The sequence below is a fragment of the Lytechinus pictus genome, chromosome 2 (genome assembly GCF_037042905.1).
Source record: "Lytechinus pictus isolate F3 Inbred chromosome 2, Lp3.0, whole genome shotgun sequence".
NCBI classification, from domain to species: Eukaryota; Metazoa; Echinodermata; class Echinoidea; order Temnopleuroida; family Toxopneustidae; genus Lytechinus; species Lytechinus pictus.
Window position 1 is genome coordinate 56,727,268 of NC_087246.1, and position 26,686 is coordinate 56,753,953.

The 26,686-nt window shown below is 36.7% G+C and overlaps 2 protein-coding genes across 2 annotated transcripts; both read right to left on the reverse strand.

Moving 5' to 3' along the window:
• Positions 1–4,053: 4,053 nt before the first annotated feature.
• Positions 4,054–15,251, reverse strand: LOC129277263 (NADH dehydrogenase [ubiquinone] iron-sulfur protein 3, mitochondrial-like). The gene is made up of 6 exons (XM_064095233.1): positions 15,078–15,251; positions 10,980–11,033; positions 9,277–9,524; positions 8,311–8,436; positions 6,808–6,927; positions 4,054–5,324 (listed from the first exon to the last, which is right to left on the reverse strand). The coding sequence occupies exons 1-6, from the start codon at positions 15,133–15,135 to the stop codon at positions 5,157–5,159; spliced, it is 774 nt and encodes a 257-aa protein (XP_063951303.1). The 5' UTR covers positions 15,136–15,251; the 3' UTR covers positions 4,054–5,156.
• Positions 15,252–19,617: 4,366 nt separating this feature from the next.
• On the reverse strand, positions 19,618–24,767 carry LOC129270401 (carbohydrate sulfotransferase 9-like). Its single transcript, XM_064095867.1, has 4 exons — positions 24,635–24,767; positions 22,861–22,942; positions 21,760–21,815; positions 19,618–20,921 (listed from the first exon to the last, which is right to left on the reverse strand). The coding sequence occupies exons 2-4, from the start codon at positions 22,934–22,936 to the stop codon at positions 20,043–20,045; spliced, it is 1,011 nt and encodes a 336-aa protein (XP_063951937.1). The 5' UTR covers positions 22,937–22,942; positions 24,635–24,767; the 3' UTR covers positions 19,618–20,042.
• Positions 24,768–26,686: the final 1,919 nt, after the last annotated feature.

Genomic DNA, 26,686 nt, shown 5'->3' on the forward strand with positions numbered 1-26,686 from the left:
TCCTGTGACTACAGATTATGTTTATGCTCTCCTAATATAAACTCCTCAAAAAAAGTTCGGAAATCTGACTTTGATCAATAATCCCTCCTCAGTTTTGGTAAATATCAATGTGTAATTAATATTAATGAATAGAGCATCCAATCCTCTTTAAAATGATACCCTAAGTATACATGATATGATTATGCTTCACATGGAGGTGCACTGCCTTCGAATGTGGCGCAATGTCAAAATTCAAAAGTTGCTAAATGACAGAATATTGAAAGTCACTGTTCCTTTTTCCATGGTGATGAGTGAGTTTCTCAGTGGTTTCTTTTGACTTTGATAGGTAATTCCTCATCGGTTTTAGTAAATATCACTTTGTAATTAAAATCAATGAATAGATCATTTAATTTTCTTTAAAATGATACCCTACATGATGTGATTATTTCGTTCACATGGAGGTGTAGTGCTTTGAAATGTGGGGCAAGGTCAAAATTCAAAAGTTGCAAAATGACACAATATTGAAAGTCACTGTTCTTTTTTCAGTGGTGATGAGTGAGTTTCTCATCGGTTTCTTTTAATTATTTACATGCACCTTTAACGTCAACATTAATATGGAATCAAACACACCTCTGCACAAGCAAACACATAACAAACAAACATGCATGGGTATTTCAAACCACGACTCAAACCATGTTATCTCACAGTCACAGAACCATCACTACAGAAGCAGGGGCTTGATTTGAATGGATTTTCCTATTAACACAGACAAAGGAATCATGTTCTGTATTGACCCTACATGACTATTTCTGCTCGTTTTGCAGATTTTTGATTCAGACCTCATCCAACACTTTTGAATCCTGCTCTTTTCGTGATGGCATGATCATAACAAGCATGGTATCATTTTAAAGAGAATTAAATGATCTGTTGAATGATATCAAATATGCAATGTGTAAAATTGGGAGTTTGGAGAAATTAATAGCCAAACTCAGATTTCCAAACTTTTTTTGCTCGTTTTGCAGCTTTTCAATTCAGACCTCATCCAACAATTTTGAATCCTGCTCTTTTCGTGATGGCATGATCATAACAAGCATGGTATCATTTTAAAGAGAATTAAATGATCTTTTGAATGATATAAAATATGCATTGTGTAAAATTGGAAGTTGGGAGAAATATAATGGCCAAACACAGATTTCCAAACTTTTTTTGAGGGGTTTATATATGTAATTTATATCACATCGAACTCAAGCGAACGAGCGAGTATACCAAGACCCTATATAGGGCCTTGGAGTATACTTTATACCGCCATCTATTGGCGAGATAATTATTGCGGAGGGAAAAGATTTGAGTGCATCACTCCGGCAAGGAAGGGTGTGACTGCCAGGCGCGGATCCAGAGAAGATAGACTGCGGTGGGGGAGGGGGGGGGGGAGGGAGGGGGGAGGGGGGGGTAATAATAATGTTTAAAAATCAATGTAAAAAAAATGCCAGGCCGCTAAGAATAAAAGTATCTGTAAAGAAATATATCGGTAAAAAGGGAGGGCTGTATATGATTCCCCACTTTGCAGCAGTGTCATTTCGGAACTAAATTAGATTAGATAAACTTTAGATAAATCGATTTCTTTCATCATCATTATATTCATACACTTACTTTTTATCACCATTTTCTTTTCTTTCTCGTACTCTAAGTGAACATTTTCCGAAAAGTTGTCTGTGTTTAATAGTTATAAGCTACTTCCTAGCATCTGATTGGCTGAGAGGAAATTAAAAACAAAACTCTTCACGAAACGCTCCCTGTGGAGTAACATTGTGGAGTGGGCAGTATAATAAATAAAACCAATAATAACAAATTCATCTTTGGCTATTCTTTTCCTAATCATTGATCCCTTTTCATGAATTTTCACCTGCTCGTCTGTTGGTTCCCAGCGCTTACATACTGATCTTCCCTTTACCCATAAAATCTTCCACCTCTGCATACCGGTAAAGAATATAATCATTTCCGTCAGAAGTTAAATCATTTTTCTTACCTCCATCTCTTACACTTCTTCCCTCCATCTCTTACACTTCTTCCCTCCATCTCATACACTTCTCCCTCCATATCTGACACTTCTTCCCTCCATCTTTTACACTTCTTCCCTTCATCTCTTACACTTCTTCCCTCCATCTCTTACACTTCTTCTCTCCATCTCTTACACTTCTTCCCTTAATATCTTACACTTCTTTCCTTCATCTCTTACACTTCTTCCCTCCATCTCTCACACTTCTTCCCTCCATCTCTTACACTTCTTCCCCCCCCCATCTCTTACACTTCTTCCCTTCATCTTACACTTCTCTCCATCTCTTACACTTCTTCCCTCCATCTCTTGCACTTCTCCCCTCCATTTCTTACACGTCCTCCCTCCATCTCTTACACTTCTTCCCTTCATCTATTACACTTCTTCCCTTCATCTTACACTTCTTCCCTCCATCTCTTCCACTTCTTCCCTCCATCTCTTACACTTCTTCCCTCCATCTCTTACACTTCTTCCCTCCATCTCATACACTTCTCCCTCCATCTCTTGCACTTCTTCCCTTCATCTATTACACTTCTTCCCTTCATCTTACACTTCTTCCCTCCATCTCTTCCACTTCTTCCCTCCATCTGTTACACTTCTTCCCTCCATCTCTTGCACTTCTCCCCTCCATTTCTTACACGTCCTCCCTCCATCTCTTACACTTCTTCCCTTCATCTATTACACTTCTTCCCTTCATCTTACACTTCTTCCCTCCATCTCTTGCACTTCTCCCTCCATCTCTTACACTTCTTTCCTCCATCTCTTACACTTCTTTCCTCCATCTCTTACACTTCTTCCCTTCATCTCTTACACTTCTTCCCTTCATCTCTTACACTTCTTCCCTCCATCTCTTACACTTCTTCCCTCCATATCTTACACTTCTTCTCTTCATCTCTTACACTTCTTCCCTCCATCTCTTACACTTCTTCCCTTCATCTCATACACTTCTCCCTCCATATCTGACACTTCTTCCCTCCATCTTTTACACTTCTTCCCTTCATCTCTTACACTTCTTCCCTCCATCTCTTACACTTCTTCCCTCCATCTCTTACACTTCTTCCCCCCATCTCTTACACTTCTTCCCTTCATCTTACACTTCTCTCCATCTCTTACACTTCTTCCCTCCATCTCTTGCACTTCTCCCCTCCATTTTTTACACGTCCTCCCTCCATCTCTTCCACTTCTTCCCTCCATCTCTTACACTTCTTCCCTTCATCTTACACTTCTTCCCTCCATCTCTTGCACTTCTTCCCTCCATCTCTTACACTACTTCCCTTCATCTCTCACCATACCTTTTACCCCTCAAACTATTATTTACAATAAAAGGCTTTTCATCAATCAACTATTTCAAAATGTTTACTTATATTTCAAACCCTGAATTTCTTCATCTTTCACATGCTACCCTTCATTGTTCACTTTTTCCCTTTATCTTTTATACTCTTTCCTCCATCTCTCACACTTCTCCCTTCATCTTCTAAGTCTTTCCTTCATCCTGACCACTCACTGATCCATTTTTCTTCCATGTCCTATCTCTCAACCTTTCTCTTCATCTCTCACCATAACTTTTACCTCCCAAACCCTTCCCTTTATCTCTCACATATTATCTTGCTGTTCATTTGTTCTTTAAGGGCAGTTTTTTTAGGACAGCTATCCCTATCATTAACAATTAAAAGATTTATCATTAATCAACCATATAAAAATGATCTGGGTACTTTGCAGTAAAACATTAAATAATGCAATTTGACAGTGGACCTATATTTACAGGTTTATGTATGAAATATGTCACACCTTACACCTGTATCTTGTATTTTTGTTAAAATTAATGTGAGTTTTGTACCAATAATGAACAATTCCAACAGTTGACATCAAGGTTATGTAAACTGCACAAACCTCTCTACCTTCACATTGATGGTCAAACTAGTTACCCATGTTTCAACTCCAAACTGCACAGCAACATGTGACATCTTATAGTACATTGCTGGGACTCAGACACACAAAGCATAATCTGCAAAACATACTCATAACAGTATCATACATTACTTTATTCAAATATCATCAAACTGTTGAAGCACATCATAACCCATGCCATTTTCTCTGTAAGATCCTAGCACAATGACCAAACTACTGACACGCCCACTTTTAGGTATTACAGCTTTTTTGAGAAAGTTCAATTAACATTTGCCTTCTCTGCGCATAAAATTTGGTGAAAGATATTTAAATCTGAATCGTGTCTACTTTGAGGCTACCACGCAAGTACTTGTCAGTGTACCAGACTCCCATAACAAAAAGCTTTGCGACTGTACAAAATCAATAATGCATTATAATCAATGAAATCAATCGTTAAAATTGGTTTTACGATCAATTGCTAAGCTCTGTGATACAGGACCCAAGAGTAAAATATGAATACAGATGAAATCATTTGTTGTGAGCTTAAGTTAATGCAACTTCAAATCTGGTTTAGAGCAACAGGTGGTAGCTGTTCCACAATACCCTTTACATGATACAGATTCATCACAAATAAACCTGTTTTAATTGCATTCCAGATATGGACACAAGTTACTCCATTCTTGATGGACAAATAAATCTGAAATGTATTTACAGCATATCATTTGGTATTGACCTCTCCCTTTAAAGTCTTTCTTCACTGTCATTTCTGGTCAACACTAGATATGGGCTCTGCAACATAAAGAGATCAATCTCACAATCAATCGTAACTGTTAAGCACATGGTTTGCCATCAATACCAATCAAAAGATAAGGTCCCTGTTTCATAAAACATTCAATCAATTGTGCAAGTAAAGGTAACTGTACACCAATCGCAAACCAGGTACAAGGGTTACAACCGATTGTAAGCACATGTACAATGGCATCTCCGTATGATATACCAGGGGCCCGTTTCATAAAGAGTTCCAACTATTTCAACTTTGCAATTAAGGCAACTACCATGGTAACAGTCCCCAGCAGCCAATCACAATCAAGGTTACCATGGTAGTTGCAATAATGGCAAAGTTACCACGATTGTAAGTGTTTATGAAATGGGCACCAGTAGTTGCTACAGTCCACTGCAACTGCTAATATCTGAATATATCTTTATAGTATTTTATACAATTCAAATACGGTGTCCCTCATTTATCCGACTTCTCTTCTGTCTTGCCCTCTTCCAGTTGCTCTGGCGCTGGCTCTCTGTGATTAGGGAAGGACTCCCAGGGGCTTGATAGGTCAAACTTGCGGAATTCTTGAGTCATCTCAAGAGGCTCTGCAACAACCCTCTTCAGTTCATCATCATATCGAACCTATAGTACAAGTTAATGAGAGTGCAACATGAATGCTCGTAACATGCTAAAGCCGTCACCTGACACCGTATATATAGCATATTAAAGAGGTGATTTTTTTTTTGCTTCAAATTTAATGACTACCCTTAGACAAAATTAAACATAAAGATTATTTTTAGCAGATACAGTGACAACAATGATCTTTGACCTCATGACCCTACATATTATTATAAATTTTCAGTTCGACATGCATTAATGGGCAAGTTCTAATTTTTCTCTGTTGAATGGCTTCCAAGTTACAATGAGAACCACTAATTTTATGTATCATATAAAATGACCTGTATTACAATGTGACCTTTGAGCTGTGGTGGATTTGGGATAATGCAATAACTGTGTGGGAGAATGCTGGCCAGCTTTAATGTAATTCAGCTTTTCATGATAGGACTTGTCGGACGTTTTATCCGACAAGTCCTGTTTTATCCGACAGTTACCATAGTAACAGTGCCTCACAGCCAATCAAAATCAAGGAAAGATGTCAGATCTGACAACTTGTCGGACAAACATCTTGATGAAACGCTCCCCAGGAGGACATTTTGCTGTATACAACTGAAGTACCTCAAAAACTATTTCCCATATGTGGTAAAGCTAAACCCGACCTAATTATAACAACCATGACAGTTTGGAGAGTAGAAAACAATCACCTAATTTATATAATAATAAAATTCTACTTCATTCAACAAAAATGTGAATTGAAGACCGAGTTGAAGTGACTTTTCTATGACCCTCACTCTACCCCCAACCCTAATCCTGAGCCAGTTGTCATTAGTGCTGGTCGATATTTGGTTTCAATGTTAGCCAATTATCGCCAGCAAATTATCACTGATGACACGATATATCACCAAGTCAGAAAATCTATTGTATATGTTCATTATGAGCTGCAATTCTGAGAGAGCACAGAAAGGAGAAATGAAAGAAAATCTTTCATTGGCGCTATTCCATGAAAAGCAGACATTTGGGTACCAACTTACAAAGTTCTAAGTTATTTAAAGCAATACAAAGCAGCATTTATGGTCAATGGTTAATAGTGCTTAAATTTTCATAATCGACAAAATTTTTTCTCATACCACCTTACCGCAATATATCAACAATCATAATACCATTCACAAAATTTTCAATATAACGTAGTTTCAATATCTCATGATTTTGATAATATTGCAATATCGCCTAGCACTACTTGTCATGCAGTAAAAAAACTGTTTTGGGGCAATCCATGACAAATGTACATCCAACCATTAGCATGTGAGACCTTCCTGACATGATTTGTCTCTATTTTGTTCATATAAAAGGTTGTATTGCTAATCATCATCATGGCTTCAGTAATTCACAAAGTGAAGTAAGAATGGGGTAATTGGGGGTTGGGCGTACAAAAAGTTTATTAGTCAGGAGGTACTGGGACATATCACAAGCTATCAGAGGTTTTCTGACCTTGCGGGTGAATACTTACCTCTACAAATCCACTGAGAGGGAAATCTTTCCTGAGAGGGTGGCCCTCAAAGCCGTAGTCGGTAAGGATTCGTCTCAAATCAGGATGGTTGGCAAAGAATACACCGTACATGTCCCAAACCTGAAAAAAAAAAAGGTTTGATAAAATAAACATAATGGCCCGTATTCTGATAGCAGGTTTAACTTAAACCCTGGTTTAAAGTTGTGGTTTAAGTATGGAGAGCCAATTGGGGCACAAATCCTTAACAGTACACATCCAATTTATTAATTCATTTGACTTTCAAATTGTTTGGGAATGATTACAGAGGTATTTTTCTTCATTATGAAAGTAAAAGGAAACAAAATAGTAAACATAAGAAATGTACAATATAAACAGAATTTTTGGCTTCCCATAAGTTTAGTACAGAGTTAGACCATGGTCTAAGTTAAACCTGACTTCAGAATATGGGCCTATTTGTTTAACTTCCACTAAGGGAAATATTTCCCTACGGAGGGTGACCCTCAAAGCCATAGTCAGTAAGGATCAGACTTAAGTGGTTGACAAAGCATACATCGTACATAAAAATATTTTAATTCGTCATAATGTGAGTCTATCTGGTCGGTCTCCTAGTGCCTGCCTGATGCCATCACATACCAGTGCACTTCTCACCAACTGGTGCAATGATCAAATAAAAGGGGAAAAAATAAATAAATGCTATGAAAAAAATTGAATTTCATTACTTCTACCAAGGCTTTCACACAGTATCAACTTTAAAACCTCATAGAAAATGAACTAAGGATAATTAGTGCAACAGGTTTCCTGCTCAAACAGATCAATGTCTCTAAGGTTTTGCACTGGCCATCGTATTGTTTAAAAAAAAAAAAATCAAAATTCTGATCCAAAATATGTGGAAGGAGTGCCTTATTGGGTGGTTTCAAGTTCAGTGTTAACCTCTTGGTGTTGGTGTTAGGTCAATATTTACATGAGTATAACACCAAACATATAATGAAGATGGTCCTGAAAAGTCCATCAATAGGTGTTGAGCTGTCAATATTGTGATTTGGATTATTTTTTTCAACTCAGAATAGGTTTTGGAGCTAGGAAATGCAATCCAAAATGTGCTTCCAACACCAACACTGAACTTGAAATCACCCATTGTTAGCTCGCAGCAGGAGCACAATAGGAAGTCAAGTTGGTAAACAATTTTAAATGTTGCCTACATGTTGCAAGTTCATCACAAAAAAATAAAAACATTGGTACCTGACAGAAAACACACCAGGGCCCCCGCAGATTTTAAAGAACAGTTCTAATTGGTTCCTCTTCAGTCTACTGAGCAAAATCTGCTTGGAACGGTAATCCTGATAGGCCATTTCATTTAGCCATTATTCGCTAACCTTTGTGTCATTGGGCTCAGATGGATAGATCTCACAATGCAACATCAAGATGAATGCATATTCAGTATTCATTGTATCACTGATTGCATTTTACTAATAGCCCCAAAATGACCTTTGACTTTTGACCTACCTCTCTCTCCAGCCAATCAGCTCCTTTGAAGACAGGTACTAATGAATCTACGGCACTCAGTTCATCTGTATAGGTCTTGATACGAATACGTTCATTGTATCGGAGAGAAAGGAAATTGTACACCAACTGTGGAAGTAGAGGACAATTCAAAACCAAATTTAATACAGAATAAAATGTATGTGACAGACTAGAAATCATCATTAATCACAATAACAAAGGTCTCTTAAATATGACAAATAAAGTCATGTTTAAATCCTGTCAATCTCACAACTAAATCTATGATTGATTAAAATTTCATTGATTTTGCACATAAAAAGCTGATATGAATTTAATAGTAATAGCTTCACATCAACTTTATCTGTTCATGAATAGGTTGCATTTGCAGCAAGATACATGTATAGATCACAATGAATAGCTAACTTTAATATCATTTAGAAACAAGTTTTTTAAAATGGATAATTTTCATAAAGGTAACATTTGCTGTAATACAAGTCTAATTGACTCACTTTCATAAAAATAGCAGACAATTAAACAAAAGCTTTAAAGGCATTAGCTAGCTCTCTAATATAACCCCTACTGCAGCTCAGCTGCAACAGAGGAGCTAAAGCATTCAAGTGATAAATTCCAACGAGTATAGCTTTATTTCTTTCACTGGGGTCAAGTGCAGCAAAACATGGATGAAATTGATCCATGAAATTCTTGCAGAAGGAAATTAAACACCTGGGTCTCCTAACACTGATTGTGGGGCTGATTTTTACGATTGATCTTACACAATAATCAACGCAACCAATTCAAGAAATCAACCCCACGATCAATCGCTACACTTATGTTATGGGGCACAAGAGCAGGATCAAAACTGATTGAAAATCTGATTGAAAGACTCGGGTCAAAAGCACTACACCAGTGACCATGCGGCTTCCAATGGAAAATCAATCAATATAGGAAGGGCAAAGTGCGAAGTATTACCTCAAAGCGATGAGACCTTGTGGGTACATCAATGGCTGTGATGTCAATGAGTGACTTGAACTGTGCATTATGATGATCCCTGAGGAAGGTTATGACTGGAATGATGCCTTCGGGATGGATCATCACCTCCAGTTCATTACCATAGGTCACCTGGACTTCCTGGACATACTTGGGGAGGCAGTCTGCCACGTAGTTGCCAAACTCTACCAGTCTCCCCTTCTGGAGTTCATCCCGAGGCCGTACTGTGGCTGAAGAGATCAAGTACATATGTGACACACATTATGATGTCATAAACCTACATGAGTTATTAAACACATTTGCAGATCCCTTTTCAATGAAATTAGCTTGAGAAATGATACTAAAAAGTTTTCTTTCATCAATTATAATGTAAATTATTGAAAAGGTGTTTTGAAATGGATTTTAATGCAATCTTTAAAGGATTATGACACCACTGACATCTGGATTCATTAATTGGAGTCATGCCTTACTTTGGCGCAAATCAAAATTTACATCACTGCAAAGAATACCTCCTGATCTTCCAAGTTAATATACAAATAGCGAATAGAGCGCCTCTTTCTTTCACCGAATGCGAAATCTCGCACCATTGCACTAAATAAGAATATTTGCTATTTGTGTTGTACAATGGCTCGGAATTTAGCGAAAATATGAAAAAACAAGAGTTTTTCCATGCAGTAATCTATGAAAAGGGAGCAAAAATATGGAAATCGAAAAGCAAAATCCCACAAGCGCACATGACCTTGGACAGCATTGCGCATTTAGCCAGCAGGTTTATACGCACATTGCACCTTCATTTTTACTCAGCGCAATGAATTAAATCGTATTGTGACGTCACCTAAAGTCGTGCAATGGTACATTTTGGATGGTACGTCTTGTGTGCGACAGTAATAAATGTTTGACATTCAGCCTCCCATTTGCTTGAGTACAACAAGCTAAGTAGGCATTGTCCAACACATACTACATTAATATGGTACCAAATTATTTGGGAGAAAATACTCTTTCAGGCTAAATATAATAATCATGCTTTTATGACATATTCCTTCCTTAAATTGGGGATTAGAGAGGTGTCAAGTTTTTTTACTCACACAGGTATAATGCCCAAGGTTAGAAGGTATGCATATATTTTTATATGAAATGAAAACCATATGCAAATATCCCCCAGGAAAATGAAAATCAATATATTCTCCTTCTTCAAAAAAGGTTTTGTTGAAGTGGTATAAAAGTGATGTGGTTCGAGATAAATAGGCCACATGCCGAGAAGGGAAGATGATGAACTTATGAAAAGAGCATGAGATCTGGTGATTGACGGCAAAGATTGCATGGAAAAATATGTTGAAGGAAAGCAGTAAGGTTGGTCTAACAAGGAGAATGGTCAAGACAGAAAGAAGTAGAAAGAGGGAGTTTGATCACGGTGTGAGTAAGAAACCTGTTGTAAGAGGTAAAATGCTGACTGAAATAAATGATTGATTCTCCTTCCTACGTTTCATGAAAGATTCACTTAAGGTATAAATCTTAACCATGGTGAGGTCTACGGCTGGATTTTCTGTATGGTTTATATACAAAAACTAATAAAGAAGTGATTCAAATGTCTAACTTTGTACAACAAAGAAATCAGTACATTGGTAAGATGAGTATTTGGTAAAGTATCTTTACCATGCAATTTTAGGGAATTATGCATTACTTACGCTTGTTTGTACTGGAGCATAAACTTCGTGCACCATTCTGGGCCAGCAATTTCCCTGGAGAATTTCAAAGAAACAAGAAAATTATCAATGTCCAAATACTTCATGTACAGCCAAAAATATAAATTTTATATAAATAATTATTTTTTAAATAATAACTTTTCTATAAAACGGTGCTTCATAATGTAGCTCATCGTAGCTACATCACAACAAAGCGAGTCATAGGTCAAGACTATTGTATTACACAGTGTGGGAAGATTTTGCAATGGCCACTAGGAGATTGGTCTGGTAAGAAACCTCAAATCTTTTATGTTTTGAGTATTATATTTTTTATAACTTTATACGCATTAGGTGTATAAAGGTATACTAGCACATCAATGATGTGGAGCTCATCCGGCATCTCACAAAGAAATTTAACACAATATTTAATTTCAGCCCAGCTGACACTGTTGTGAATTATATTGGTGACATAAATTGAGGAAACAGAATGGAAATTGATGAAGAAATGACAGAGAAGAAGCATTTTTTGTGATTTATGAATAAATTTTGTATAAATAAGCATAAATGATTTTCAGTAGCTCTCAGATGGAACAAAAAATTCAGAATTGGTCAACAAATAAATAAGAACCATTTATTTGTCAATATGAATAAATTTTGCATAAATTAGCATAAGTGATTTTCTAGTCAAAATTTCAAAATTCTGAGTACAAGTTTGTTGAACCTCATGCAGCTCTACCAGATGGAAGAAAAAAAATCAAAATCGGTGAACAAATAAAGAGGCACTTTCTGTGATTTATGAATAAATTTCACATAAATTAGCATGAATAATTTTCTACTCAAAATTAAAATTTTAAAACTCTGTGTAGAAGTTTGGTGAACCTCATGAAGCTCTACCACATGGAAGAAAAAAAAAAACAAGTGGAATGCCTCTGGCCGTCTCACCTGCATCACGCGATTCAATAGAGCAGCAGTGCTGATTTTGAAAACTACTATAACTCGCACAAGATGTTCAGTGATACTTGGTTACTCTTATTTCCACGTTTTATGAACTAGACCAATACACTTATAGAGATATGATGGCAATTCAACAAATACCCCCAACGTGGCCAAAGTTCTTTGACCTTACATGACCTTTGACCTTGATCATGTGACCTGAAACTCGCACAGGATGTTCAGTGATACTTGATTACTATTATGTCCAAGTTTTATGAACTAGACCAACACACTTTCAAATTTATGGCTGTAATTCAACAAATACCCCAATTTGGCCAAAGTTCATTGACCCTAAATGACCTTTGACCTTGATCATGTGACCTGAAACTTGCACAGGATGTTCAGTAAAACTTGATTACTATTATGTCCAAGTTTCATGAATCAGATCCATAAACTTTTAAAGTTATGATGGTAATTCAACAGATACCCCCAATTCGGCCAAAGTTCATTGACCCTAAATGACCTTTGACCCTGGTCATGTGATGTGAAACTCAAGCAGGATGTTCAGTGATACTTGATTAACCTTATGTATAAGTTTCATGAACTAGGTCCATATATTTTCTAAGTTATGATGACATTTCAAAAACTTAACCTTAGGTTAAGATTTTGATGTTGATTCCCCCAACATGGTCTAAGTTCATTGACCCTAAATGACCTTTGACCTTGGTCATGTGACATGAAACTCAGGCAGGATGTTCAGTAATACTTGATTAACCTTATGGCCAAGTTTCATGAACTAGGTCCATATACTTTCTAAGTTATGCTGTCATTTCAAAAACTTAACCTCAGGTTAAGATTTGGTGTTGACGCCGCCGCCGCCGCCGCCGTCGCCGCCGCCGCCGCCGTCGCCGTCGCCGTCGCCGTCGCCGCCGCCGTCGGAAAAGCGGCGCCTATAGTCTCACTCTGCTATGCAGGTGAGACAAAAAACGGACAACAAATAAAGAAGCATTTTATGTGAATTTTGAAAATATGCATAAATTAATTTCGCATACATTAGCATAAAAACTTTTCTAGTCAAAATTTCAAAATTCTGTGTAGAAGTTTGGTGAACCTCATGAAGCTCTACCAGATGTTAGAAAAAAAATCAAAATTGGTCAACAAATAAAAGCAGTTTTTTTTTTTATTAAAGCGCATAAATTAGCATATTTAATGAGTTTCAAATTCTGTGTAGAAGTTTTGAATCCCCCACCTAGTACTATCATGTAAAGCAAACAGAATTTAAATCGGACGTGAAGTGACGAAGAAGCATTTTGAAATTGTAGACCGACGACAAACGCCACGACACGGCCGATGCAAGTATTTTTTTTATCGAAGTTGGCACTGCTTATGATAATGTCGCCCTCTATACGCAAGTCGCGCGATTTGCGTGCTGACATGACGCCAAGCAAGACAATGAAATCAAGGTGGCGACGTAAACACGATGGCAAGTTTTCCCCATCTTTTCATAACATTTTTCTCGGTTTTTGAATGAATTTTTGTTTGAAAATGAAATCAATATCATAGAAATGTCAGAAATGAAGTTGTATCCCATCTACATGATTTACATGATTTAGGGCTAGATCTTTTAGAAGGAAAGTAGAAATCTTGGGGGCGAAAGTTTCAGGTTTTTTGGCGGTACACGCAGATGAATGGGAAGGAATCCCTGGCTCCGTTGAGAGTAAGCATACGTTAGTTAATTATTTTTACTCTCTAGGCTACTGTGGGGAAGGAGTTGAACAGTAATTTTCGTCCGATAAATTTGGAACCGTCCGAAAGGCGTCCGATATTTGGGGGGGTTTACTCCCAACTTTACAATCCAATGTCATAATCGATTATGAGAGCATGGATACTAACTGTAGTCACTCACACTATTGCGAGGTTAGTATATGCTATACGAACCTCGCACAACCAACGTGTTTTTGTAGTGGATTTTAGAGTTGTCGTTAACATCGCTTCATAACGTGAATGATGTTAGCCGAAACCCATTCCGCTACTCACCAGGGCTTTTTCTGGTAGAAAGTGTTCCATTATCAATTTTTAACATATTTTTTTAATTTAAAAAGGACACAAAAAAGAGCAAAATCGCTTACCTCCGCCTGGAAAGTGGCTTCGCACGTCTCTTCCACGGAAATAAAAGGAAGGTCGTTGGTGGCGTTAATACAGTTCGCAACCTTAATTCAGCTTGGTGGTATTTTTTAAACTAGATTCATGATTCATTGTATGCGCAATTCCAATAATTGTTTGATAAAATAGAGACCCCAATAAATGCAATAACTTAAAAAACATACTTTTTTATTATTTTTGCTGACGATAATACTTTTTGGAAAATATTCAAAACGATGACAAATTAAACAAAAAATATAGAAAATTCTATGAACCTTGAACAAAGCCCCGCAAGTGCTACCGTTCGTTTGTCAATTAACGTTCCACCAAAGTCTTTCCAGTAAAAAGATTGAACACTTTGACGACTTCGCGTAACGCTTTGCATCGATTTACGTGTAAGATAATTTCTGTGTCTAGTCTTTCAATTGTAGTGTCTTTGATATGATAAATCGCGCGCCCTCTTTCGCTCATTAGACGAAAAATTTGAGAGCTAGAAAGGTAGCTCTCGTATTTTGTCAACGAGAAGAAAAATCAACGCTTAAATGACGCATTTTGAGGGATATTCATCAAATCATGAGGAATTGACTTCACATCGTTTCGTAAGTTTCGTAGGAGGACTTCATTCTGTAACTTAAGTCCTCGTATTAATTTTTCGTAAATTAACGTTATTTGTTGAATGCGCCGTGCCTTCAATTATTCTGTAGTCGGCGGCTGAGATGTAGCCGTGGGTGACTGGAGTGTTAAAATGAGGCATCACTATCACACACATTATATCATACGACATTGGATTCTAAAGGTAAGCTAACCGGTACCCCGTCCCCGCAATTTAATTTTTATAACTACAGACAGTACACGAAACCCTATGCGTGGGACATACGGTTGAGCAAGTGCAAAATAAGAAGGAAAAATCAACCACGAAACCATACAATTCAGCAAACTCAGTTAGGTTTAAAAATCATGAATTTTCACAACTTAACATTCACCGATTACCTAGGCATTACGAAAATGCGTAGTAATTTTACTTACCATGAGAAATACTAAGATTTCTCAAGGAATTTGTGCACCTCGATAGAAGAGAAGCCATCGTGAAAAATGAGTCGTCTCGATCCTCGAGATCCCGCAGTTACAATTCGTCCATGGGCCGATTGCACGAAAGGGTCTTTCCAAGGACCGTCTTTCGTGTCGCCCATCTTTTATGATGCGCTATAAGCGGGGTATTTTTGAAATTTATGATAAACAAATAAAATTCGTAAGCTTGCTTTTAAATCAAATTTTATACAATTTCATGAGATATCACATCATTTTATAAACAAATATTTTGTTTATTTTAACGGACAAATAAAATATATTTGCAGATAATTTATTTGAAATGCGTTTCACATGGCGTATCATAAAAGATGGGCGACACGAAAGACGGTCCTTGGAAAGACCCTTTCGTGCAATCGGCCCCATATCTATATTTAAGCCATAGAGATATACATCTCTATGATTTAAGCTCCATGGTGCATGGTCCATCCATAGAATTCACAATTATAAAAATGTATAAATTTGCAGAGGGAATTGCCTATCAAGAGAGGGTGGACAGTTTGGGAGTGCTGTTGGACACAGTTCAAAATGCCTGGAATTAGCCCATAAAAAAGAAATCAAGTTTAGATTTTGGTATAGCAATAGGGCCTAAATAATCAGTGTTACCTCTAAGTTCTTTTGTGGCCGGGGATATGGCCTGGGAAAAAAAGTGTTCTTATGTATGACTATGAATAAAAAATATGAGCCAAATGATTCTGATAGAAAATGGTGAGTAATTGCTGAGAAATGTACAAAACACATGAAACAAGCATGGCATTCCACCGAGATATGTTTCTAAACACTGTCCCTCAGACACTGGCGTAAATCCCGGGGGGGGGGGGGATGGGGGGCCCTTATCCCCCCCACTTTTCGAGGAGGGGGGGTGGCCTGTACAAACATCCCCCCTACTTTTTACGAAAGAAATGGAAAAAAAATCACAAGAGATAATTGTTTTATTGGTGAAAATTCTTCCTAAAATACCGCTTAACAAATAAAACAATATTATTGAATCATAAAATGCAAATAAAGAGCCAGTTCACCATTTCCAAACGAAATACTTATGTCCTTATTATAACATTGAAGAGAAACCCCCGTTTCTTCCAATTCATCAATGTTGGGGTCTTTGGGAAGGGATTAAGATGGAATGTCAAAAAATTTTGAATGTAATCTCTAATAAAACCATTAAACCATCATGGGGTAAAAAAGATAATAATATTTGGTTAATGAAATACGTATGGTCCTAGTTAATTCTTACCAAAAAAACCTTATAATGCCTCACTTCAGGTCTAAATTTTCAGCTCGCGCTTCGCGCTCGCATTGTTTAGCGAGACAGGTACCTATCATGATTACACAAATTTGATTATAATGTCCCTTTTTAGGTGTGAATATTAAAAAAATTCAGCTCGCGCTCATCGCGCTCGCATTATTTGATCAGTGAGATACATATCAGTTTAATGACATTGTCCTTAAAATGTCTCTATTAGGTCAGTATAACTGGCAACTGAGCGCGCTCACTAGCGCAGGCTCACTCAGTGATTCAAAATTTTTGCTGGTGCCCCCCCCCATGCCGTGACCCACGGTACGCCACTGTGGACATATCAATGGCAATTCCTTGCATATCTAAAAACATGATTGCAAAAAAAATGCCAAAATATTTCAGTCATCCCCCCCACCCATCAACACAGATTTACGCCAGTGCCCTCATAGGCTCATCAGTATATTACTAGACTGAACTTCACCATGCAATGCCGGGGTCATTTTATTTTTAGCTTAATCATGATTTCAGAATGTGAATAGATCCGATATGTCATGGTCGACGATTGACGTTGATTGTAAAGATTCTCATTTGTTTGCTGCAACTGTAAAAAAAAATATCTGAGTATAGCGGGAGTAACTTAATAAAGTAGAATTTATTATTTGTAATTATTTCTCAATTTTTTTCAGTAGATCTTAACTTGTCTTTTAATTTACTTGATTTATTTGGATTCAATATACATTTACGAAAATTCAAGTATTGCTAGCTTGCTGCGATTAATTAAGTAAATCTAAGGGACTTGAATAAGAAAAGATAATTATACTTGTAAAATCATGTTTATTTTATTTTTATTTTATTTATTTATTTTCCACTCGTGGGCTGGATGACCCTCTTCAGCCACAGGCTGTTCTTCTGAGGGGTCCAGTGTAAATGTTAAATGTACTTATATTTGAATATCTGAATAATTCAACAAAGAAAGAGCAAATTAAATAGTCACTAATCAGAAAATTTAATATTTCATTTTAGATTTTCGAAAAATGTTAATATTATTCTCATTGTTTTATTTGTTAGGATGATCCGGTCGCATATATGTCAGCACATACAGGTAAGTGACAATGCATGAAGTCTATATTTGGATAAAAGATGTCTAAGATGGAACTGATGCCACTGAAAGTGGGACGATGGAGGAGCGGACTTTCGAAACACGAATTAAAGTCCACTCCCCTAATTTTTTTATATATTTTAGTGATTGTTTTACTTAATTGAATTAAGTTGTTGTAACTTAATTTACTTGAGTAAAATGGATGCAAAAATGATAATTAAATTTTAATTAAAACTGCCAAACATAAATACTTATAATTTCAAATATATTTGTTTACAGTGCAGTCAACTCTCACTATATATAGGCCTACTGGTAATATAAAAATGAGCCTAGAGTAATAATGTACTATCTGTCATCATCATCATCATCATCAGTACTGTTGTTGTAATTATAATTTTGCTATTATTGTTATTATATTATTATTATGTATATAATAACTTTATAAATTTTCATCCTCCTCCTCCTCATTATTATCATAGATCAGCTTCATCATCATCATTATAATTTTTACTATTATTACTATCTCAGGACCGGATTCAGTGTCGGACTTTCACGGGGTACGAATTTATCCGGAAAAAAGACAAGTAAAAAAATTATCAGTCCAAAATGAGGGACATTTCATCTCCATAAAAAAATGACAGGGAAAGAAAAGGGTATATCGCTCATTTTACGGGGTGCGCAATGATGGTGTTCTACAAGGTGCACCATTATGGGCCGATACCGGTCTACCACCCCCCCCCCCCATCACTCCCCTGGATCCGAGTCTGACTTCACTACAAATAATTAATCTGACATGTTCTATAGCTTTTAATATATTTCTCGTTTCCATCTCCTTGCATGCTCTTATTTTACTTCATTACACATTTTCTCATTCTGTCTAGTCAGTATGTCTGTCTCACCCCCATCTCTCTCTCTCTGTTTCTCTCTCGTTCTCTACGCCATCTCCACCTGGGTGTGTGTGTGTGTGTGTTTGTTTGTTGTTGTTTTTTTACTTAAAACACTCCACTTTTAATAAAAATATAGCACAGGTACATTATTGTTATATGTTCCCATTAGCATGAAGTAAAACTTTTGACAAAAATGACATATTAGCCATTTCATGTATTGGGGCAAAATGGAAGAGTAGTCCTTGCCAATAGAGATGTTTTACTCTATTGATGTCCTTCCTAAGGCTTTGCCTTACTTTCCTATAATGCATCCAATTTGAAGTCACTATTTTTGATGTGATCATCCATTTAATGAGTTATACAACTTTCAGAAACTCATAACTTTCTTATTGTTTGTCCGATATTGTTCAAATTGAATTCATCTAGTTGACTGATTTTTTCTTTTTCTCTCCAAGAACAACTTTTTATTTGGGTTGGATTGCTCTAAATATAAACATGAACTCTCTACAACTTGAGAGGACGGAGGTGAATCCATTCGTTTATGCATCTTGTCAAAAGGAGGCATATTGTCTGAGCTTACATTTGCAATCATGTCAATCTTGTAGTGGCCACGAGTTTTATTTCCTGATGGACGATCAAAATTGTGTATCTGATCAATAATTTAAACAACGCTGTTTACTATGTGAATCGCACAGTATAGTTATTTAAACATTTTAAACAAGTGTTTAAAATCTTAGACAACAAAGTTTGCATTCAAATATTTAATGATCAATAATTTAAGCATTGTTGTTTAAGATATTAAACACTTGTTTAAACTGTTTAAACAACTACTGTGCGATTCACATATAGTAAACGTTGTTTACATTATTTTTAATAGTGTATATATACAGGGTCCCGTTTCATAAAGACTTGTTACAATATAACAAATGCACGATTTCCGATTAACAAGACCACTATCAGCCATTTGAAATTTGAATGATCTGAGTAGCTTGAAAATATCATAGCTATATTAAATTTGTTATATTGTAACAAGTTTTATGAAACGGGGTCCCACATGTTTCGATCTCTCAAAGATTCCGTGCTGTCTGTGCATCGATTTTATTTATTTTGGCTCAACATTTTACATGCAATTTTGGTCAAATGACCTTTCATTTTCTACATTATGATAGGCAGATTTCAAAGCAAGATATTATGTAAACATGTCTTACATAGCAGGATGCAGAAATTGTATAAAGTGACTAGAATAGCACACCAATATAAAAGTATAATTATGTTGCATTTTTACTTTGAATACCTTAACAAGTTGCTATAACAATGTACTTGACCAACTGTGAAATACCAGTCGCTGGCAGACGCATGAAAAACAAAATTCAAAAGAATATATGAATAATCAAGACATTCAAGTTGGTGCTTATCAGTCTCATTAGATATTAAACCACCATGTCACTTTTAGTGCCGATGACCTTCTTCTGATCATGCGCAGAATGGAACTCCGAACTGGCTTATTTTGACAATCTCGATCATTTCCCTCACAGTTTATTTGTTCTATTTGACAATTAGCAGGGGATGTATTTGCTAAAATGTATAGTTAATGTACAGACAAAGTCACAAAATCGTTCCTGCAGAAATAGAAATTATTTATTTCATACCCATATTCCGAATATAGCGAAATGATATCATTATTAAATGTCTGTTATCTCGGTAAAATTACGGCGAATGCAAGGTGGCATTTCATAGCCAAATAGTTTGCAGTCTCTTGTTAGTCCAGGGCTATTAGATAGTTCCTCCAGCAGTTGATCTGATAAAAGTGAATAGAATTGCGAGAGAATGCCATCATCTGAGCTATGAGTTGGTTTCCTTGACAATGGCGGTAGTGGGATATCCGACTTGATTTGATCTAGAAAGAAACCTTTATCCGACTCGATAGTTTCGTAGTCACCGATGAAGTCATAGTGAAAAGTGCACGGATGGCATAACTCAAACATGTCCCCCCAATGTATATTTTTGGTATCTGCTTTTAAATAATGCGTTACAAATTCTTCAAAACTGATTCTGTCTGATGGATACTTTTTGGCCAATTTCGGTTCGTATTTTCGAATCCATTCCTTAACTCTGGACTGTAATTCAGCCGTGAAAGCATTCGGATAGTCTTGTAGCTTGTCCCGAAACGCCGAAAGCAGCCTCGTGTATGGATTCCGAACAAATAAGAAGCGATTGTATCCAAGTAACTTCTTTTTCGTTTTGTTCCTGAGAAACTGGCGGACCCTTAAAAATCTATGAGGGAATTCTTTGTGTGGATTATCATAGGTGGACTCCGGATATCCGTGAATCGCAAGCAATAATTGTTTCAAACTCGTTGTCGCCACTTTGGGTACGAAGCAATACATCATCTTTAATTTGGGAAAAATATAAATTTGGCTAAGTTGTTTATTGGACAGTTTCTCAATGGTGTTAGTGTGATTCAGTTGTTTACAGACTCTTTTCAAACATTGCTTCCTCTCTGTCTGTGTAAGTTGAATCCCTTCCGGGTCATATTCTAAAGTTGGTGCAGCGCCTGTTACCTGCAGTAGAGAAATGAGAAAATGAAAATCCACTGTGAATATGAAATTGTGTCTAAATTTGAATAATTAAATGCGATGGTGAAAGTCACTGCCAATCATTTGCTTTTTCATAACTGTCCCTGCCGGAGTCTTTCGATCCGGGGCTTTGTTCTCGTAATTGAATTAGCCATATCTGCTAGCATCGTCATCATCATCATCATCATCATCACCATCATCATCATCATTATCATCATCACCACCACCACCAGCAGTCATCATCATCATCATCATCATCATTATCACCATCATCATCATCATCATCATCACCATCATCACCACCACCATCTTCATTATCATCATCATCATCATCATTCATCATCATCATTATCATCATCACCACCACCACCAGCAGTCATCATCATCATCATCATCATCATCACCATCATCACCACCATCACCACCACCATCTTCATTATCATCATCATCATCATCATTCATCATCATCATTATCATCATCACCACCACCACCAGCAGTCATCATCATCATCATCATCATCATCATCATCATCATCACCATCATCACCACCATCACCACCACCATCTTCATTATCATCATCATCATCATCATTCATCATCATCATTATCATCATCACCACCACCACCAGCAGTCATCATCATCATCATCATCATCATCATCATCATCATCACCATCATCACCACCATCACCACCACCATCTTCATTATCATCATCATCATCATCATTCATCATCATCATCATCAATTCATCATCATCTTCTTCACCATCATCACTGGTTTAAACCACCATCACCAATATGGTATTGATGAAAACTGTCTTCACCTCGACTCTTTCTCCTTTTCTGTGTTGTATTAACCTTAGTCTCGTAATGAAATCATCTGAAAGAAAAAGAAAAGATGAAATGCGCAAATAACAAACATTAATTGTTGCAAAGTGAATAATTTGTTGATTTTTATACGATGCTATTTTTTAAAGCTTTTCTCGGGAATACCTATCTTATATCATAAAAAAATAATGATTGGCGATAACATCATTTCCTTCACTGACGTTTAGATGGGGGCTTTGGACTCTGTCATCCAATAATATAGTTCCGCGGACAACAAAAAGGGCGTATATAGGAAAGGGAAAGGGGTGAAAATAATTATGATATCACTCTTTTTTATATCATGTCAAAATGTATCACAAAATTTTAGAATTTCATTTCCAAAAGGTCAAACTTTCGCTCGATTGCGACCTTTTAAAATCCCACATATAGGCCATAACGTATACCCCTTCAAACCCCCCCCCCCACCCCCGGGGGGGGGGGGCACTTCCATTGACGAGTGGATACCATGCGCGACTATATGGGGTCTCGAAAAGCACCCTAAACAAGTATTTTCCATATTCTGAAAATGCACCCTTTGACAAGTATTGGCGTGTGAAACCCTACCCTTAACAAGTATTGGAAACAAAACGGTACTCTTGGCAAGTATTCCCTGGCTGAACTGAACCCCTAAACAAGTACAGCGATCATTGGGTCTAGTACGGTCCTACCTCCCACACCTCGCGCAAATCGGACTCTCAACACGTTGACTGTTGGGGCAAAAAGTACATCCTTTATTAAACATTTTAGTCTTATTTATACCCTCGCAAATTTGACCCTAAACACGTAGCTTTCCTAACAAAATAGATACCCTTTTTTCATTTTTAGTGTTTTTGATACCCTTATTACAACGTGCCCTATCTTATAAAAAACTTCCTTTTTACGTGTTTTTTTTTTTGGGGGGGGGGGGGGTCACGCATGGTATCCACTCGTCAATGAAAGTGGACCCCGGGGCCTTCAACATTTTCGCTAACTATATGCTACTGATTACAGTTTGGATCTAAATAAGTATGAATCCCGCCACGTTAACATGGTTATTTGGTGCATCAATGTCAACTTACCTTTACTGAACAGGAAAATTGTTATTATGGATACACAGCTCAAGCATAGAACAAATAAATCTCGCTTAAATCGCATCTTGATCTGTAAATGTATAGTGAAAACGAATAATTAAAAACGATTACAGTCATGTTAGCAAAAATATAGGCCTATAAGCTTTTTCAAGATACTAAAAAAATCACGAGACAATTTGAGATCAGGGGAGTGTTTCATCAACATTTTCATCCGACAAGTTGTCAGATCTGACATCTTTCTCTGATGTTGATTGGCTGAGAGGTACTGTTACTATGGTAACTGTCGGATAAAGTGGGACTTGTCGGATAAAACGTCCGACAAGTCCTTTCATGAAACGCTCCCCCGGGGTTGTTTCATTAACATTTTCATCCGACAAGTTGTCAGATCTGACAACTTTCCTTGATTTTGATTGGCTGAGAAGCACTATTACTACAGTAACATTACTGTCGGATTTACTGTCAGATAAAACGTCCGACAAGTCCTTTCATGATTTTAGATGAAATTTCAGATCAAGCTTAAAATCCATATTAGATTAAACTTGGGTTAAACTTGGGATCAAACTTTAAAATGGGATGAAATTTTGAGGTCAATCTTGAGATTATTTGATAAAGCTCACCATAAATTTTATATATTTGAGATAAACATTTCTGATTTAATCTGGGGTCCTTTGCAGAAAGAATGATACGTTTAATTAAAGTAACTTAAACATATAATAAAACGGTATTGCAATGCGTAGACAAACTCAAGTTGCGTTTGATATCGGAGATTTTGTTTGATTGCATCAGGCATGCATGATTGGTTGATCGTTATTGAGCTCCCACTTCATTAATCAAATATATTATATTTCAGCAGTTCTGTATTCCATCCTGATCTGAGTAGCAATTTAATTTACTCACTGCACCTCGTACGTACAGTAAAAATAATGTTTAAAATGTTATACAATGCTGTGTACTATATGAACTGGACAGTAGTTGTTTAACAGTTTAAACATGCGACCATGCTTTAACATTGAAGATTAGATATTAAATATGATATTTTTGTTTAAGAATCAACAACTGTAATTTGATGTATGAGGTTTTTAAACTATTATTTTACGAAACGCTTATTCTCCACTTTCTTCAGGTTAGAGAGAGTAAAATTTAACGAGCAAAATTAATAAGATGAAACATTCGATATCTTTATATATTATGTACATCATTATTGTATTATATTGTTATTATTATATGATATTATATTACTATCATAATAGATATTATTATCATTATCATTATTATTATTAGTAGTAGTAATAGTATAGTAGTAGTAGTAGTAGTCAAGTAGTAGTAGTAGTAGTATATTATAATCACTTTTATCATTGTCATTGCGTCGTTGTCATTGTTATTGTTATCATCACCATCATCATCATCATTATCACCAGAAGGTATAAAAATAAAAGAGTGTCATGAATTTGAAATGAATGGGTTTTTATCAGTATCTTATTGGAGAGCACCGTATATATGCATAATAAACTATATACAGTTCTGTTTGCTGTGTGTGGGAATATTATGCAGTTATTTAATTCAAATGAACAAGTCTGATTAGGGTTAATGCCAGAGAAGAAAATATACTTATTAAAACAACTCGATGACCGAACCCATGATTTAAACAAACAAAAATAAATGTAACTCTTGACTCATTGGGCAAACATGAATCGGTGAATAACTCCATAATTATTTGTTTAAAAAATATCATCAAAGTTTTTATAGATTGATAAAAACTTACCTCGCTCAAGTTATGTACTAGTTATGCAGTGGTATTTTTTTCACCCAAGATACCAAAGTTTATCCAACTCACTAACTAGAGGAAAACAATTATACATCTGTACGTTATTTTGTGGAGAAAGAGATATACAATTAAGGCCAACACTACGGCATTCCATCCTTATTATTGATTTCTCCACCCATTGACAATAATTTGGAAGATCGATAAGTCCGTTCCATTTTAACTTTTATTGATTTATTCCCACAGTTGGTAAATATGTGAACGACTTGTAACAGGCACTTGAACGGTGTTGGAGTGTCAATGCTAAGGCCATCGCGGTGTAAACTGGTAATGTGGTGTTAAAACTAACACCATGCAGTTGGTATCTCTATAGAGGAACACACAACGAGGTGTTGAAATTATACCCTATTAGAGTTTGAATATAGGCCCAACACCAAACCTTTTAAAGTAACAAGTGTTGAAAATCACTATTTGGTGTTGAACAAACACTACAGAATTATCACCGGTGTAAAATTATTGGTGTGGTACTCATGTATACAGCATAACACTACAGTTTATGCTGTCAGGTATACGCTATACAATCCGAACAATATTAAGCCCCATTGAGGAGAGGGTCACTCCCCCCCCCCAAAAAAAAAAAAAAAAAAAAAAAAAAAAACTCGACCAATGGAGTGGATCGACTTTACCTCCGCGAGAAATTGACAAGCCCCCCCCCCAAAAAAAAAAAAATAAAATAAAAGGGGTAGTCTCATTTGCAGACCCTTCGCTCGAGTTGTGACTATAATGACTTGGTTACTGAAGGCCCTCTCTGTGTGAAAGAAAGAGCAAGTTGTAATTGTGGTAGTCTTGTTAATCAAAGTTTTAATCGGGGTCTGTGCGGCCTGCAGACTAGGATGGGGGGGGGGGGCTTTTCAACCCCCTAAAATAAGACAGGTTGGTGAGGGAGCATGCGTAGGCAAGGCAAGTATGCGAGGGAGAACAGCGAACAAGTGACATCAAGACTGATAATGTTCTATAGGCAGATCCAAGAATGCTGCGGCTACATGCATTCTTTCCCCTCCGCGCTCGCATTATTTCTTAAGTCTATGGAGATATCTATCTTGCTTGTAAGAATAAATATGTTCTTATACCATAGAGATATATACGATTACTTCTACTCATTAGATTGGACTACACCCAGAAAAAAAACCCAGCAAAAATCAGGATTTATCAGTCGATCGGGGAAAATTTTTTTATTGGTGAAAGCTGGAGCCGCCCCTGAGGCCCCTTAATCGAAAGTAATCTGTTCAGGGAAGTATGATGGTATATGTATGGCACCTATAAGCCTCCCTTTTTCGCGCCTTGTCAGCAGTTTCAAAGCATATCGTTTTTCCCCCCTTGTTCACTCACCAAACCGTTCTCTCCCAGAAGCCCTTCATTTCTGGTGAGCGTTTCATGAACATTTTCATCCGACAAGTTGTCAGATCTGACAACTTTCCCTGTTTCTGATTGGCTTGTAGAAACAGTGTTACTATGGTAATTGTCGGATAAAACAGGACTTGTCAGATCAAGGCCTTTCATGAAACGCTCCCCATCAAGAGTCAGTTCTCGAAGACCCATTTTCATGTTAAATTCTAGTTCCCAAGCACCCCCATGTAAATTTACTTCAGCACCCCCAGTAAAAAAAAATCGTTCCCAGAGCCCTGCCATAATTATGCAAGCGCCATCTTGTTCTTAAGCCCCTCATCATAACAACTTCAGACTTTGGGGCTGCGCGTCCACATCCTTTCCATTCCACCCCCCCCCCGGCACTCGTTCACGAGAGAGTAACAAAACATAAATTATGACGACATTCATTCACATCTCTCCACTACTGCAAAGGAAAGATCGGGTAAATGACTAAAGATATCAATATTTCAGGTAGGGGGATGGTCTGTGTTATCATCCCTCCAATAATTTAAGTTCGAACATTATATTTCAACGTGATGAATTGTATGACAAATTATATCAATTATTAATATAATAATTGTTATTATTATAATTATTGTTATTATAGTTGTTATATTATAATTA

What these genes read in the sequence shown, in the direction of transcription:
- LOC129277263 (XM_064095233.1), bottom strand. Translation starts at nt 15,135, where the DNA reads ATGGCTTCTCTTCTATCGAGGTGCACAAATTCCTTGAGAAATCTTAGT. An exon ending in ATGCTCCAGTACAAACAAGC is followed by an intron (nt 9,525 to 10,979) that starts GTAAGTAATGCA and finishes TGATCTCTTCAG; the next exon opens with CCACAGTACGGCCTCGGGAT. An exon ending in CAAGGTCTCATCGCTTTGAG is followed by an intron (nt 8,437 to 9,276) that starts GTAATACTTCGC and finishes CTACTTCCACAG; the next exon opens with TTGGTGTACAATTTCCTTTC.
- LOC129270401 (XM_064095867.1), bottom strand. Translation starts at nt 22,936, where the DNA reads ATGCGATTTAAGCGAGATTTATTTGTTCTATGCTTGAGCTGTGTATCC. An exon ending in AATTTTCCTGTTCAGTAAAG is followed by an intron (nt 21,816 to 22,860) that starts GTAAGTTGACAT and finishes TTTTTCTTTCAG; the next exon opens with ATGATTTCATTACGAGACTA. An exon ending in GAAAAGGAGAAAGAGTCGAG is followed by an intron (nt 20,922 to 21,759) that starts GTGAAGACAGTT and finishes TCTCTACTGCAG; the next exon opens with GTAACAGGCGCTGCACCAAC.